The sequence below is a fragment of the Varroa jacobsoni genome, unplaced genomic scaffold, assembly GCF_002532875.2.
Source record: "Varroa jacobsoni isolate VJ856 unplaced genomic scaffold, vjacob_1.0 scaffold_355, whole genome shotgun sequence".
Classification (NCBI taxonomy): Eukaryota; Metazoa; Arthropoda; class Arachnida; order Mesostigmata; family Varroidae; genus Varroa; species Varroa jacobsoni.
In genome coordinates this window covers 1-17506 of record NW_019213257.1, presented here as the reverse complement: position 1 = coordinate 17506, position 17506 = coordinate 1, and the positions used below count along the sequence as shown (strand labels likewise).

At 41.4% G+C, this 17506-nt stretch overlaps 1 protein-coding gene across 4 annotated transcripts in view; it reads left to right on the top strand.

The window, feature by feature from the left end:
* The window catches only part of LOC111259644 (uncharacterized), a 72490-nt gene extending 56047 nt beyond the window's left edge, over window positions 1–16443 (top strand). For 2 of the 4 annotated variants that reach the window (XM_022831812.2, XM_022831810.2), the window contains 21 exons: window positions 463–546; window positions 834–885; window positions 1611–1850; window positions 2392–2508; window positions 2880–3014; window positions 3243–3367; window positions 3724–3868; window positions 4041–4317; window positions 4807–5000; window positions 5217–5339; window positions 5498–5644; window positions 6768–6855; window positions 7210–7544; window positions 8695–9025; window positions 9300–9524; window positions 9634–9835; window positions 9993–10071; window positions 11445–11666; window positions 11783–11995; window positions 12707–12854; window positions 13088–16443. In XM_022831812.2, the coding sequence (XP_022687547.1) occupies window positions 463–546; window positions 834–885; window positions 1611–1850; window positions 2392–2508; window positions 2880–3014; window positions 3243–3367; window positions 3724–3868; window positions 4041–4317; window positions 4807–5000; window positions 5217–5339; window positions 5498–5644; window positions 6768–6855; window positions 7210–7544; window positions 8695–9025; window positions 9300–9524; window positions 9634–9835; window positions 9993–10071; window positions 11445–11666; window positions 11783–11995; window positions 12707–12854; window positions 13088–13170 (3565 nt within the window). In that variant the 3' untranslated portion in view covers window positions 13171–16443. Of the gene's footprint in view, window positions 1–462; window positions 547–833; window positions 886–1610; window positions 1851–2391; window positions 2509–2879; window positions 3015–3242; window positions 3368–3723; window positions 3869–4040; window positions 4318–4806; window positions 5001–5216; window positions 5340–5497; window positions 5645–6767; window positions 6856–7209; window positions 7545–8694; window positions 9026–9299; window positions 9525–9633; window positions 9836–9992; window positions 10184–10966; window positions 10982–11444; window positions 11667–11782; window positions 11996–12706; window positions 12855–13087 lie in introns of those variants that run through there. The other 2 variants (XR_015310684.1, XR_015310685.1) reach the window with 2 other exon arrangements.
* Window positions 16444–17506: the final 1063 nt, after the last annotated feature.

The following is a 17506-nucleotide window of genomic DNA, read 5'->3' as shown; positions in this document are numbered from 1 at the left end:
TGCTTTCTGTAAGCAATTTCACTCAGTCGGTGGCCTTTGCTGTCGACAGGTTTTACCGGCAGCTCTATACTATGTAAGTGCCTAAGTAATCTCAACGATATACTTTAAGGGGGTGCGTGGTCTTGGTAGCTAATGCGCTGCCGTAAAAACGATAGCTAATAAGTACGCTACAACGCTACTTTAAATCTCAGCGTCAACAAAGTAATAATAACAATTAGGATAATAAGCGATAAATAAATTATTATTTAATTTAGTAGCTGATTGCTATGCCGGTGTATAGATCTATCAAAAAAAAAAATAAATAAACACTTAAAAAAATCTCGTTGGATTAATGAGATTCACTCTGAATAGATTCTTAGTAAAGGACAGCTCATTGATGCTATACGTTAAGCGCACGTGATGACTTACGCATGTCAAGAAAATCACCAAGAATGCTAATTCTTAAAAAAAAATCTATTTCAGGTTACTTCCGGGTGACGAGATTATCGCAATAAATGGCGTAGATGTAAAGACGGCGCCTCGTGAGCACGTCATCGATATGGTCAAGTAAGAAGATAAATACAGGCGGGCGACACTTTAGCGCCACTAGAATTGCTACCCCCCTATATTCGTCCAATTTCTGAACATATATATATATATATATATCCGCAGACACTGGTTTAGATATAATTTAATAGTAAGGCATTAATATACCTTAGAGGAACATAACTTTGTTGAAGAAAGCGATTGTCATATTTAAAAAGGAATTGTTTGAAGTGCTGCCAAAAGACCTCGCTGATGTAGATGGGATTTCCCTTGAATCACATGATGCTTTTCTGGTGAATTCATTGTAGGTCATGCCAATCAACTATCAAGCTCATCGTCTGTCAGCCTGTAACAAATAATGTGAGTTCTAGTGGCTACACATGTGACTGCATGAGAAATCGCATCTTGGCCTAAGCCTTCAGATAGTCCAGTAACATGGGTTAGGGACCCTGATGCATATAGCACGTATGCTAGGTGGTGTAAACAAGAGAAAAAATCACAAAGTTATTTTTACTACTAACAAGAGGATTATCCCATCAATACTCCGTACTTTACTTTAAATGGAAGTCGTGCAACAATAAATAAATTGTAATGGTCATCTGATCTTCGTTAATCGTGACGGCGCTTGCCTAAAGTTAAAACTTCTCGTCATAGAGTATGCATCCATTTACCGTATTGTTAACCTAAGCATCGCGTAGGTCTCGTCCGAAATCATCTATTTACTATAGGCGACCTGTTGGCCATAGGCTGGGCCCAGTGTTATGCTGCCCACGTGGGCATGGCCGGGTAGTTTATTCATATTGATTCTCATGCGGGATGGAATAGTGTGACTAGAGCGGTCAACTTTGTTGCCTGTACTCACCCATGATTTGATATTATTCAAACAATGACAAATGATATAGTGTCACGAAGCAAGGTGACGATTAAGTGCGCTTACATCTCTGCGAAAAAAACAAACAGTTTCGGCAAGTCATTAGATGTGCCCTGTGCACTCAGTGTGCTTTCGCTCATTGCGTGACTAGTATGGACTCGTGAACGACTTCTTGTTGATCTCGTGTTTGCATTCTTATGCACTCGGGTTCCAGACGACCAAAAAATCAGCGTTATTAACGGCGGCCAAAAAGGCCAAGCTTCGATCGCGTCCATCGAAAGTTCGCTTTGCGGAAGGCGTCGTTATCAATGGAAGTCCTCTCTACGGATCGGAGCTGGAAGGAGCTCCAGTCGCAAATGTGATCAAAGTGTTCCTCGAGAACGGTCACACTAAGAGCTTCAAGTACGACAGTGCTACAGATGTCCAGTCAGTTTTGGACGTACTTAAGGAGAAGGTAAGGGGCTTTAGCGGGCGAATTTGATTCCTGAATGCTCTATTCTATAACGAATAATACGACGTCCTGAGACTAAATACGATGAACAAAATGCAAAATTGCATTGAAATGCCCATACGTCCAAGAAATGTCCAAACGTACAAGTTACTTCTGTCGATATAATGGACCGACAAGCTATATTCTAGTCTAAGGAAGCATCTTCCTGATGTTTCTCAGCAGCATTTGCCGAGAAGATGGTAGGACGTCATGGCCGTCGTTAGTTTCAAATGTAACAAAGATTTTAGCCGTTCGAATTGCCGACGTACGTCGCTGACTGCCGTGTATTTCGTGTAGCTGCTCGAGATATTTCTACATACAAAAGCTAATACGTTAACTTAATACTGAGCTGCTGTAAATCACGCTTGCTGCTACCAGCTAAACCTGACAAGCTCGCAACGTTGTTACATAAAGGGCGAAAGTTCATGTTTCACTTATGAAGTTGACTCTAATTTACGTTCAACTGTCGGTGATTCTTTCATCCTGCTGTCTAAACGAAACACAGGTACGCATCTCCGATGGGGCAATGGATCTGTTTGGCATCGTGGTCGAGCAGCTAAAAAGTGTTGGTGGACGGAGGAATAAGATCTCGCTTCTTGATCCTCGAGAAACGTTAGGGAAGGTGAGTATCAGTAGCAGTGGTCCTTGACAAGCGAAAAAACACGCTCCGCACTTAACAGACACGAACTCGTAGTTATTTTTGAGACAAGATTTGAAAGACGATTCGTTCGATATCTGTATGAATTATATGACGTAAGCGTAAGTTCTATGTTAAATGACGCTTACAGACGCATGGACTAGCCAACAATGCATTGATTATTTATTGACTAGATAAAGACTCATTGAAAATAGAACGATTAGACAATGACATTGAATGAGCACATAAAACTCGCCTCCCCATCGTGTTTGCCCAAATCGGAATTTACGTAATTCCGATTTAACGTGTAATTCTTTGTTGAAAAAAGCAACTCTAACAGCCATGTTTTATTTCAGATTGCAGCTCTTCCAGGATCGCACAACCTTCGATGCCTCTTTCGAGTAGCCCTACTTCCATCGGATCCGTATGAATTGCTGCAGAACTGTCCACATTCGTTCGAATATCTATATCAACAATGTTGTAATGATCTGGTACGCTATAGCGTGACATTGTAGTTGTTTAAATCACGCTCGTTGCACTATGGGTCATCGAGGGTGTCGCTTTTAATACTAAATCGTGGAAAAAGAAAAGCCTGAGCGCAGGAAAAAAGCTGACCATTAGAAAAAAAAGTAAACGAATCGAAAAGCTTACATTGGGAAAACCTGTTACCCATTATCATTACTGGTATTCCCTATATTAATCTGTGTAAACTCTAACAGGTTCACGATAAAATTACCCCACCACTGGAGCCTGAAGTAGCGTTGCGACTATCGTCGTTGCATCTTCACCAGCATCTTCTCAGCCAGGGGCTGCAGGCAAAACCTACGTCTATTAAACAGATTGAGTAAGAGCCTTATTTACGGCTATTAGTATGATTGTAATTATTCTCTCTAACAACCACTGAACTTACATATTTTTTGAGCAAAGCACTGGGAAAATGACACCCCATGTTGTTCAACACGCAACATGTGCTTAGCTTCAAAGGGAAACCCAGAGATGCTTTGACTGTGCGTGCCTTTCGATGTACACTGAGCAGAAACTTCAATATCAAGAATAACTTAGTTATTGGTAATTTTTTTTCGTCTAACATTAACCGGCTTTTTTTCATCACGTTTTTTCGGGAGCGGGTCAGGATCGCGGGGTATACGGAAAAACAAAACATATTTATTTATTAATCCCTTTTAATCCATGGCATTTCAGGGGGGAGTGCGGTCTTACTCGATTTGTCTCGTACTCGCTTCTTGAATCAATGAAGACCAAGCAACTTCGTAAAATTTTAGCGCAGTCTATGAAGCAGAACGAGAGCTTGTGCTCACCAGGCCAAAAGCAACTTACCCCATTGCAGGTAGCCTTTTTTGGTGTTTATCTTTGACGAAAATGCCCCTGACGCGATCCGGAGACGTATTGTTTTACGCTGTTTTGATTTATTGAATATTCTTATGCAGAAATTTCACTTGAAATATAACTTGACTCAACATGAATGACCGAATGGTTTTTGGCCTGGCTTTTGATTATAGGTTAAGTTGCACTTCCTAAACATCATGTCTAAACAGGAAGGTTACGGCTGTCGAATTCTTGAGCCTGTGGCTGAATGTGAAGGGTCTTCGTTTCATCATGGCGAGTACCTTCTGCTAAGTGGTCGAAGCGGACTACGTAAGTTTCATCGTCCACCATCACACCATCTGATGCCACATGGGCAATCATCCTCATCGGCTCATGCCGCAGGATCGGGGCACAATCATCACCCCTCGGCAATCAATATTGATAAAGTACATCCACCGAGCAAAGGCTCAGGTATGATCGATAGTCACAGTTCTACAAAAACATGAATGTTTTGAATTAGATCATATGGGTTTTGTATATACATTTTAAAGAATCTTCGCTGCAGAACTTAATGAAATTGAGAAAGAATCGACTAGACTATAGAATGTTGAACGCAACAATTATCCACTTACAATATATTGAAACCATATCAATCAGAGACCACACTTATGCGCAGGTATAACTTAGCGGACCAACCGCCCCTTTATATGCTCACGTTCCCGATTAGTCTGTTTGAAAGGCTGCCTTTGACGGAATTCGTGCCTGAACTGAACTCAGGCTTCGTATTTCGCGGGCTGTACCGCCATTATGCGTTCCATTAGACGGCTGAATTTTAGTACAAAACGATATTTATCTACGCTAGGATTGGAATCCAGATTACCATGTGTTTAGCCGCCAAATGTGTTACTTATACCGCATCATGACTACGATTCTAGCTGTTTATCATTTCATTTATTGTAGACGGTGTATCGGTGGTCGCCGTGGAAGAACGAAGCGATGGAACGGTGACCTTAGCGACCTCGTCAGGAGCTTCGTCGAATGGTCATTCGCTGAATCACCCGCAGATCTCTGAGTTGGTAAAGATCGAGAATATCTCGAAAATATCAATCTCAAAGGAAGACGACTTTACCTACATTATCAACATTACGCCCACGGTTCGTATAATGTATGTTCCTCTAGCTCGTGTATAAATAATCATTGATGGCTGCAAAGACTTGAATCGAGTTTTACACGGTTCCTATTGTGTATCAAGCATAATCTGTAGGCCACACCCACTAGGCTAATTGTGGGACATGGCATAAAGGCTATGTAAAAGTCACCCTTTCAAGACTCCCATGCTGTAATTACCGGTTGGTATTCGTTACTTGCAGAATATCGTGATCGGGATGGAGGAGCGAGCTATGTTAGAGTTAGTACTTCTGTTACGGGGCTACTATCAATTGCTGAGAAAGGAAGAATTGTTTGTCGAATGGCGTACGATCAATCCGTGGGAGGTAGGTGAGATTTTTGGCTGATTTCTAGAAACGTCGGGCAGTTTGACACAGGTGTGAAGGTATAAAATATGATTAGGAAGTTTTCCTGCAGGAAATTATCACTAGTTGTAATCTATGCAACAATCCAAGACAGTTAATTTTGTATAATTATAACTCAGATCGAAACGGCTCCCGTGTACCATGGCAGTCATGTAGTAATTCCCCGGGAATGGAGCTACTGTCCACCCCTAGAAGATGATGGGTCCCCAAGTGGGCTGCGCAAGATGGACTATTCTAGCGCCCCACCGCCATACGTCCCGAATGAGGTACGCATTTAGGTTCAACTGTAAATAAAGCTGGTTAACTTTGATAAAAATAACGCCCTGTACAGTTAATAAAAATGTCTTAAAAATATGAGGAGTGTTTCTTTACCACGCGAACTGTGTTAGGATGATTTTTATTGTTAGACGACATCGGATCCTTCATTTGGTTAAAACTATGGGCCTGAGATGGAATATTGGCCTTTAAATAATGTCCACAGATTTAATTAATTCATATTAGGGAAAACACCTTACGCATTAAATAGTTACAAAATAACTTCAAGACGACTTGTGATAGATATTTACCTCACGTATATATATACAGGTGTACCGTTTTGCCTAAGGAGAACGATAAATCAACCTAGTTTTACGCAGGGTCTTCAACCTGAAGGCTGAGTTCATCATCGAAGTATCAAGTCAGATACAAAATTTGGATAATTCCCATAAGTCATTTGCCCAAATCCAAAGTAAACATTACGCACATGTGTATATCGTATGACATATATATCATATGTGTACACGTCGAACTGGCAGCGCGCGACCACTTCTAGAATTTTTCATCTTGTCCCTAGTCTGTTATTTCAATATAAGTAACGATTGTGAATATAAATAACAAAATCAAGTAACATTATATAAGGTAAAGTTTACAGCTCCAAACAAATAATATAAAAACAACAATAATAATAGAAATAAGATGGTGCATCAGCAAGAAATCGACGAAAAAATTGAAAATTCAAGGTACGAAGTTTTCGCCTTAGTTGTGATAACCCACCAACTTGACGTAAACAATCATTACCGTTTACAAAGCTCGCATAGTGTTTGTTAGTTGTAGTAGGAACTGTTAGAAACACTAAAATTATCCTAAATATTTTTAAAAAAATTACAGCATTTTTGGCGTCATATCCACAGACTTGAGCCAAGTGGTTTGCTTAAATTGATATTGAAATATCTATATTTAAAAAAAAAATAACAAGAACACAATGTGAAGAGTTCAATTACATTTGTAGAAATTTATATCCGCAATCTTAATGTTGCGACGTAATCATCCCATATGAAAATAGTCGACTGCTCGATCTGATCTTACTTGCCGTCTTGTCATTTTTTAACCAGAAACTAACTTTCGTTCCAGACACTTCTGAGTGAGTTCCGAAGCATATCTCGAAGTAGCTCTACAACCGGTTCTCAGCGAAACCTCGATTTCAACATGAACCTCGCCAGTAAGTCAACGAATAATAGCTTCGAACAATCTCCTTTGATTAATTATATCTATCCGTCAACGATCGCTTTCTTGTCCATGTTAGTTCCTTTTGGCGGAGGAACTTCCACAAGGACAACACACGGTCGCGGAAATGAAACTATAATTATTAATATAATATATTAATAATTATTGGTATTTAAGATGCGAGTAAAATTCGATTAGTATGATCTCTCCACTTACTACACTATGACCGTTTCGAAGACAGACCATCTCTGTACCTGTGCGCTTCAAAACAGCTAATGTCAAGATTTAATGAAAAGAAAATGCAGAGTTATCACTGACTTCATGGTCACACAACTATCGCATATTTCAGACCGTTTCGAATTAAGTGTCGAGTCTCACTCAATCCCGTCGATTGCAAAGCCGGTAGAAACAATCAACCATCGAGTAGTTGCCCGCCAGCTCGAAAGAGCCTACACTTCACCAGGACAGATTGGTGGCCTTCGAGACAGTCCAGTTCAATTTACTCTCGGTGGCGATGACGACATTCTAATGGGAGTTTCTTCGTCGGCTACGCCAGATCTTCTCGGCCATGTAATGCACCCTGCCATAATGATGAATAATCGACAGCCAGATATTGATGTTGGGTCGATTAATGAGAGCACATCGTCTGGAGAGGCGAACGAGGAGAAACCACCGCATCTAAAGGTAATACTTAACTTTGTCGGTCTAGGAATGGGGTGTATAAATCCGCTACCCCAATTATTTATTTGCTCGTATTGCAATTTTGATTCGTAAGTACTAGTAAGAGCGCAATGTCATGTAGTCTAGATTCAACAGATAAAGAATGGACCATCTCTTCTATTCTATTTTCTTAAAAATTTAAAGACCAAATATATTGAGTTGACAACGACATAATTACTCTTCATAATTTAATTATTAAGCATGCATTCCAAGTTGCATCGCATCGACTCCTTTGGATGATACTGGCTGGCTGTTTCAGTACTCAGTATTTTGCTGGTAGCGAGTTTACTACATAGTTAAAACGACACTCTAACCGGCAAACGAGAATAGATCTCAGTTTGAAGGGATCCCTGCTAGTGGTCCCCAGCCAGAGGCGCGTCATTTTCCAGTCGAGAACATTGTGTATGTGTGCGAAGTCTCGTTATGAGCCTCAGGCGACAGGGTGACCGTGGCATTGAGAACCGTTATAATAAACGCTTCTTCTAAATGGCAGTTGTTTTGCGGGAAACTGGAACCTGATAACCCAACGTAGTAACGAGATGAGCGAACATTGCAGTCGGCTAACGGATGTCCCTCTGAAGAGCGCGGGCCGTCAATGGGCAGACATCCTGATTACGGCGAGGTGTTTACTGAATGTGTGGAGGATCGTATCAAACGGATTGTGTGGCTACTGACGTGCAGAGCCGCCAGATGATAACTGTATCGTACTGTCAGTCGTACGACCCGCTGAGTTCTGGCACACTGCATAGATTGTGCTCGGTTGCGGGTGTCTGTGAAACCATTGAAGCTATAGTGTATTTTTGAATCACGTTATTAACAGCAAATACCTAAATTGATCATGTAGTTTTTGTGGAAAACACAGGCCAGACTGTAAAAAAAATCAACGAAGGTATTCGTAGTAGGATTTTGTGTTTAAAGACGATCGTTTGATATAGAAGTGAAATATTGTAGGTATGTAAAAAAGCGTCCGTCAACCATCTGCACAGATGAAATTTGTTGATCGTTTTAGTTTTAGCTCTAGCTATTCAGTGACGAGTAAAACGAATCGGTAGTAAAAGGAGCTAAATTGAAGTACACACTTAATCACGTACTATGTTTCTCTAATCCTGCATAGGCCGCAGATTCGCTGTTGCTTCTAGCTGCGGCGGTTGAAAAGACAGGTTCTGGAGGTCCTCATGGAAGTGCGCATATAACGACAGGCGTTCTAGGACCTAGTGAACTTCGGATGTCACGAGGAGTCGAGGCGACAGAAATCAAAGGCGGTAGCGGGTCGTCCGCATCACAAGAAGATTCGGACGATTCCAGTGACACCGGTCAGAGCCAACAGTTAGTGAGGCAGCCAAACCAGATCCGAAGTGTGGGAGCCTCACTGCGTACGGATGCTCTGCACCACGTCTTGTCGCGGGATCGACCGGATAGAAATAGTTTTTCTAGTAATTCGTCAGGTGAATGGAACTACCTGTTGTTAAGGTTCAACACGTCCATCATCATTGTGACTGTATGAGAACGTATGCCGCTAGGACATATTTGGAAAATGTATTATTTTACGGGTGCCGTTTGAGTACCTTGACAGCTTTTCGCATATCTGTAACGACGTTTGTAATAGAGGAACTGGCACAGCGACTAAAACAGTTCGTTTTCTTGGCTGGAGTTCGCTCCCTCTAAAAACGTTAGCTCCATGTGTGTTTCTAATTTCATGATACAATCACTGTTTTTCAGGCAACTCAACATCAAATATGCAGTCTTTCACAGGGCCTTTCGATGGACCGCCTGTTCGAACGTCTTTTGCCAATTACACCGACACACTACGAAAATACGAAGCAATGGCCTATAGAGAACAATCTGGTTCAGGAGGAACCTTAGATGGGGGCCAGTTACAGCTTTCCGGGCTTCCGGGTACCCACAGTGTCACACGGATCGAACTTCCAGCGGAAGCCAGTCTCGGTACGCATGAACAATATTTGATTGCCATATCAACTTTTGCTCCTGACTCAATACCAAAATGATATAACCATTGCGTAGTAACGTGACACATCTGTTTATATGCACGCAGGGTTTACATCCATGTGCGATATCGGCGGCGACGTCATCGATTTGACGTTGTTGCCACCTCCTTCATCGCCAGAGTTAGCTGAACTTGAGAATCTGGGCCTTAACCAGTACGATCTGGGTCGATTGATCATTCCTCCGCCACCACCTCCGATAGAGTTCTGCACCCAGAATGAAATCATCGCCCGGTTTGAACAGGCATCTAGGTATGTTGAAAAATTTCGATGTGATCAACGTTTGTGATACGCCTTGATGCAATTGTGCTTTGATCCTATATACAAGATGTTGCTAATCCATAATGAGAGACTATAAAAAAGTCGACTGTTTTATCGCCATTTCCTATTCGAATTCGTCCACTTTCAGGGACATTTACGATATCATACAAACGCCACCGCCGAAAGCGCCTCCACGGCAGAAACGCGGCTCACCTGAACCCGTCAAGGTAGGAAGATTCCTTTGAATGTTCCTGCTGCATTTGTTTGCCCTTGACGAAAACCGTTGCCTGCCATTTGAAACGTTTATGGTGTTCGACCATTTTTATCCACTCCTGTTGAGTAAGTAACAATACTGAACTACAAATGCAGGCCTCGATTTATATTCACATTTGAAAAATTCCTTCAAACGAGGACTTCAAGTCCAAGTCCTCGTTTGAAGGAAGGAATGGGGTGATACATCCGCCCCCGCCGACGCCCCATTTATCACTAGGCTTCCTTGTTTTCTCCCAATGTGTTTTTGTCGTTTCACCCTGTGAAATATTGTCACAGGAATAAAACGTAGTACTTTCATTTTCTACAGTAACAGTCCAGCACCGACGACCTATAATTTGCAAATACGATTTGGAAGTACACTCGAGTGGCAGGGAAGACGGTCGTGTACGACTATTAGGCCATTCACAGTAATTTTTTTTTTTTATCATAGAGCCAGGACAGATTGAGCGCTTTGCTTGAGAATAGCCTCGGCATGTATTTGACAGAATTTAGATACTGCATTTCGAAGCTACATAACTATAAGCCTTTTACTATCATTCAACCGCACAGGCTCGACGATAGTCCTTTTTATTGTGCTGCTATGCTTCACTCTTTCTAACTATGTTTGCCTGTTGTCTCTAACGCTGCTGCCTGGTCACGTTGGTATCGTGTCTCGTGGCGTGACCTATGTTTGTTCATGAAAATGCGCTTGCTTCTTCCCCCGTATATGAATTACTGTTCGTTATGGCTTCGTGTGTTACTTGTGCCGTCACCTACTGACTTAACCTACCTTTAATCTCTTTCGGGCTACAATACGTCCGACGCAACTGAATTACGACGCGCTGTACCTGTTGTGTATCAACGTGCCAGGACCCTTAAGGGTAGGTATGATGCACATCACTGAAACATAGACCCTCTCTAAGGAGACTGCATGGAAGCAGAACGCCAAACAATATCGATATGTGCTTTAGAAAAAAGGCAATCTAGGCTATAGAGACATCCTTACACGTCGTGGATGGATGAATCTTTGCCGTGCTTTTGTGTTTACGTTTATGGTCACGTCAAACGGTCCCGTTTAAGAGCACTCCTTTAAACAGAAATTCAATAGCAGTTTGTATGACTGTATGACATGTGATGAATGGGAAAATTTTTCCGTGCCTGTTTCGAGTTCATTTTCTATAACATTCTATTATCTTGTTGCGTTTCTAGAACTCGCGTACAAGCTTCAAGCGTGGAACGCCTGTTAGGCAAGCGAGAATACTTTACCAATACCACATCCATTTCAAAGCAAGCATTTACCATTGATGCGCTGTTACCTTGTTCCTTTTTCCTGTATCGGATGCGACAGCCAATCCGATTGTCACAGCATCTACCAGCTCCCCCACCGGATCTCGACACTTTAACACGTACAACGACGGCCGATTCGCCCACGTCTTCTTCAAGACCCAACACTTCACCATTGTCCAATGCCTCTTCAACTGGGAATCCTCCAACAGCACCCCCAACTCCGAGAAAGGTTCCGGAACAGACGAACGGCTTCAGTAGAGCACAACATCAAATTAGCACAATGGTAGGCGTAGCTAAATAGATAAGGAACGTCCGTACATTGTTTGTTTAGGCTTGCTTTAATTCGGTATTTATTCGAGCATATATTGACTCAGACATCATAATCTCATTGTCACATAGGCTTCACGCTTAAAAAAGGTTCACACAATGAAGAACCAAAGCAGCGTTAGCAAACGTGATCCGATTAAATTGTCACAGGCGCATGACGCGCTGATCTCCGAGGCCCGCCAGTTCGTAACTAGCTCAAAACTTCTAGTACGCGAGATGGCGTTGCGAGCGCAGAAAAATCTCGACATTGGCGGGATGCAGCTGGAAAAATTGCACGATCATTTGGTAAGTAGCGCCGAACTTCGAGAACGACCTGTGACATTTGGTAGAAAAACATTGCCGACCTGGCTCGTATTGCGTATTGCTCGCATTCAACTATTCAATAGAAAAATTAACACCACTTCAGATATGTCCATTTAAGTTTTCTGGGCTAACTTGGTCGATGAATCATGAAACCATATAAGCTAGAACAACAATACTTTTATGCGTTGGCTTCTATATTTTTTTTAAAGGCAGTCTATTCTGTATAGATTTTTTGTTGTAGGTGACCAAATTGTCTCTAGAGTACGCTACATGCTTCTACCCGTTAAAAAAAAAAAACGCGTTATGAAAGGAAATTTACCTGCAGCAAATTCTTTTGCTTAACCTCGTGAGGCACAGTATCTTAGTTTTGTAAGGCTTAGCCAATTTTCGATGAAATCTATTAACGCGAGGAAGCTCTCTGTGACATAGTAACGGAACCTCAGTTTTTAGCATTACACGATACATTTTTCTTCAATGAATGATAATTAATCGTTTTATAGTCGTACATAGCCCTAGACCTAGTATAGAGCTACGTATTTTTTTAAAGCATATTATTTGACTTTTTAAACCAATAAAATAGCTCTGGACAAGCATATCTCATATTGCGTAACGGATGTTTAAAATGGAAAATATTATGTGCGACAAAACGCATGCGATACCCTAACGTCTTCGATGACTGCCCCTCTGCTGCAGATCACCTGTGTGGCCCTTTTAGAACGCATGTTCCTCTATAGCGAGACGGTTTTGATGCAAAGCGCTGAAGTCAGTCATCCTTTAGCCGATCATATGGACCGCGTCGCCATGGAGTTCCATCGAATGATTGGCAAACACAATCTCACAGGTACGCGTTTGGTACATGTCGCATGTATGATCGTCTGTGTTATACATGCATATAGTGTAGTATTATATAATGTATTGTGAAGTGAAACAGAAACGTACTTTACTGTACCCAATGGGCTAAATCTGTTCTATTCAGTTGTCTCTTTCATGTCACATCTCCACCAGCGTTGTTCAATAAACGTCAACATAAAGCAATAATTATTTACCATATATATGGTGTCCATAATCTTTCAGGCGACAGCGGCTTATCGGAAGAAGAATTGGGGACCCAGCTAGCGAAGAATCTCAATTCACTCATGCGAATTTTAAGGACGTGATTGATTCCTCATACTGAGGGGCACTCGCCAACTCGTCAATGATGCGTATGAGTAATTGTACCCATGAAGACAGCGAGACAAGCTTCCCAAAGCTACTTGAATTACACGTTAGTTTTCTCCGAATCCGCTACAAACGTCAACTACAAGATTTGGCGGCAACTGAAGAAAGACAACTGAGCTGTCATCCGTTCGGGAGAAATGGAGCTAAACCGTGATGAAATTTCAGAACTGACAACCGATAGCATTTGCCGATTTATGGGGGCAACGGGACATGCCAAAGGTCCACTGCACCTCAAACAGCCAATTCTTCTAATACTACTATAAGCTCGACTCTATTGGACGGGAAATATAGTGCCGTACCGATGTATTTTCATGAACGTGTTGGACGAGTCCACCTTCAGAACATATCTTTCCGCACTCTTCGTATATTTCACGCGATATACGCCTTGGTGCAACAGTTCTACTCCTTAGTTGTTTGTTTACTTATTATTAGTATTACTGGAATTGAACTTCTTCGAGTAGAGGCATTTTTTATTTAAAAACATGGCGAAAAGAACGACGGTTTCTCAAGCGTTCAGTTATTCTAAGAGCTTCATTGATTATTAAGCGGTGTTTTTATTATCCTAGCCGTCGAGTGCTTCGGGTTTCCTTTCCTTCTCATGAACAAACAACGAAGTAGCTGATGATAATAACCGTTCGTGTTAATGCATTTAGCAACTGCAAATGATAGCCGTCGTATTCAACGAGAAGGGACCGACACGAAAAGGAACACGATGAAGAACACAGTGGTGATGATGATGATGACGACGACGACGACGACGACGTATGATAAGTAGAAGAGCCCAGATATCTTAGAAGGACGCCACGCTACACGCTAGCGCTTAGCAGATGATGCAGCTCCGATGAACTGTCATTATAACGAGAAAACGCGGCGAGAGGCGCGAAATCTCCCTAGAAAATCATCACAAACTTTCCTTAGTGGTAGGAAGGTAGCCAATTGTGTTCTAGAAGCTAGTTCGTTCAGTTCATTGTACACAAAGACAAACTATCTTATTTATTATAAGTGTCTTGTGCTATAGGCAAGCGATTTCGTGAATTTTCGTGAGTAACGTTTAAAAAGGTGTTCTCTATGACACTAGAACATTATGATTCTGAAAAAAGCAGGATAAATTAACGGATGCGGTCATCGCGACCTACCTAGTTGGCTGACTCGAGTGTTGCTAACTCTTGCTAATAATAATTTATTGGAACAAACGGCCTATCAATATATAGAAACTACTCAAATCACTCCATCTTTCAGCAAAGATACACGTCTACATAGTATTGCAACAACTGTTGAGTTCTAAAGTCGACATTGTGATAGAACGGTGCCGAAACGCAAGCTAGTTTACAGAAGAAGAAATCCAGGGTACCGCCTCTATCCTCTTTCAGCATTAGTTAGCGACACTTTGATCGGGCTAAGCATTAAAAACCCACAGATTTCCTTGCGAGCCTTGAGATGGAACAATAACATTGTGTATGCAGTGGTAGTTATAATCAAATGCAATGTGACGGAGTAATAGTTGGGGGTAGTTGAACGGCAGAAAATCAAGATAGTTATAATGTTAGTCATTTCATCTGGGGAAGATGCGAAGTGATGATTCGATGAGCACTAAACTGGAAGCAACCCGGATCGGGTTAGTCTTCACTAGCTCTAGAATGTCGTTCAACAAAACCTGCTCTTCTTATATATACGAGTAAAAATGTCGTTGTAACAAGTAATCCGCTGGAGTATATACGTCCAGATGATATAAGCTCGCTTCTTCCCGCCAGCTAGCGATCAGTATTTTAAACGTCGAACGATTAATGAAGTGGAAGAAAAGGCCGGTTGTTACGAAATGCCTATTTGGAGGTTGAGCCTAAAATGGAGCGAAAAATAACGTGCAATATATATTAGTTTAAGGTATGCTGTACGTCCGTATTGGGTATGTAAAACTAATGGAAGCTAACACGAATCGGCAGTAGAACCTTTGCATATTGCGAATCGAGGTTAGCATCGTCTTCGTTTTCTAAGTTCGATCTAAGTTTAAAGGTTCTTTTTTATACGGTCTCTTGATGAAAAATCTACCATATCGTCTGTTACTTTGTTCTCGTATCTATCTTTTGTCATTTACTATCTCATAATTACATGCCAACCAATAGTGGATCACGCGGGACGTGTCGTCCCATACCGTCTCTGGATCGTTCTTCAAGGGCTTAATCTATACGTTAAATCAAGGGTTGCATGCGAAGTAAAGCCACGGGCTAGGACAAACAGAAACACTGTCTAATTCGCACCCTGTCGTCTCGAACAGCACGCGGCTATTCAGTTTAGATCGAAGAGGAAATTATGTAGGCAAGCAATTATCTGATCCGTTTGTAGTTTTTGAAAATTTAACATAAGAGAGCAGAGCCTTGCGTGGATGTCGGCCAGGTCGAGAGTCTGTCTGAATCTGAAATGAACCTCTGAAATCTGAAAATTAACACCAGTATCCGTGGATGAAGTGACATATTTAGATAGATAGGTGCTAGATAGTTACAGAGCAAAGACGCATGCAAACGTACGGCCCGCAATGGAAAAAAAGGCAATTGTTACGTGACTGTATCCTCTCTCGTAGACGAGGCATTGAACAAAATGCGCCCAAACGCTAACAGACATCATATATGGCTTGTGTGTATCTATATGAAACGTAACGTAATAAATACAGCAACGATGATACCACAAGAAGACCAAGCTTTGCTTGGCAGAAGATACTTGTCGGTGACGACGAGCTATTATGGTAAGGCTGTACATCGTATAGGATGTACATGTCGTTGCAGCCAACCAGATAGATCAATGTTTCTCAAACTCGATTTAGGAAAACGAGGCACCGTCTCATGCATAAAATACTATAATAATCATGTACGATGCTCAGAATGTGTGCAAAGCAATGTAACGTTTATGCTAATGATAATGGCAATAATGATGATATAGAAGTATTTGACACACAACAGAAGTATGACGATATATATATACATATGTATATGCATATATATATGCATCGGGGAAAAAGTGTTCGGGGTAACAACGAGGTGGAAATGAACGGGTTACGAAGCGAAGGGGATCTACGGGGCTGTGAATACGGTAGAATGACCACGCACTAACAAAAAATGGGCTGTGTTAAATGATAGAAGACATGTTACGTCCTAATGTTGAAACAATTACGAAGCTGTAACACCGCCGACCAAAAAGTAACAATAAAGGGCTATTTTAAAGCTACATGTGTGTTGAATCCACCTTCTGTCGCATGGGCTAAATCAATTTAGACCATAAAAAGATGCTGAACCGGAACTTAAGTGAACTAAAGTAATGCTTGCTCCACCGGTCTGCCGAGCACAACTTACCGTAGCCGAACAGGGACGTTCCAACGACCTTTTGTCTATTGTTCGATTTAATGACTTAGTAATCTAAGGATCCCTGGAACGTAGTTGTCCAGAGAAGTGTACATTTCGAAATAGCGTTGGTACTGTCGTTGAGCATTGCGGCAGACGTCTAACTCGCAGCATTAAATGGACCTCATCAGTCAGCGATCAGGACCTTCGATTGTAGGCCTTTATTGTTTCATATCAATAACATAAACGTGTCTTAACCTCATGATAATGAGCTAATCTCTAACTTCACACATATTGGAATAGTCGTAATAGGCTACAGTTTCAGTAATAAGGCATTATGGCAGAATACTTTTTCAAATGATCTAGGAATGTTTTGAATGTGATCAGCTAAAAATAGGGTGATATTTGTTTTCGATAGAATAGCTAACGGCAATCGTGAACTATGACAGAATATCAACTATCATTGCCGGTGTATGATTCTACCAGTCTTGGTATATTTACACGTGGAGGTAAGCAATGAAATGGGTGGAAACCACATCCTTTTGTAATACGATTTGCCCCCGACGCTATCTAACTCAACAAGCTTTCACCCTCAATCTGCTTTATTTCTTTCCGTGTTTTACGTGCGATAGCTAAGCTACAGCTGGTTTTTGCCAGTATTAAGAGAAGTGTCTATGGCCAAATTTTAGTCCACGCCACCATTTGTTCTTACGTTTAGGATGCAGACATGTTTTCCATTGTGCTATTACGGAAATTCAATTTACTCCTCGGATTTGCGCCTTAGTAACGTCGGGTACAGTTTCAGCGGTTCTTACCGGTACCGCCTCGTAGGAAAGCTATAACGTTCGTCAATCCTTTTAAATCGTAGAAATCCCATGTCATAAACAGAATGCTCTAACACAGAGTAAGCGAACAATAAATTAATCATTTTGATTCAATCTAAAAT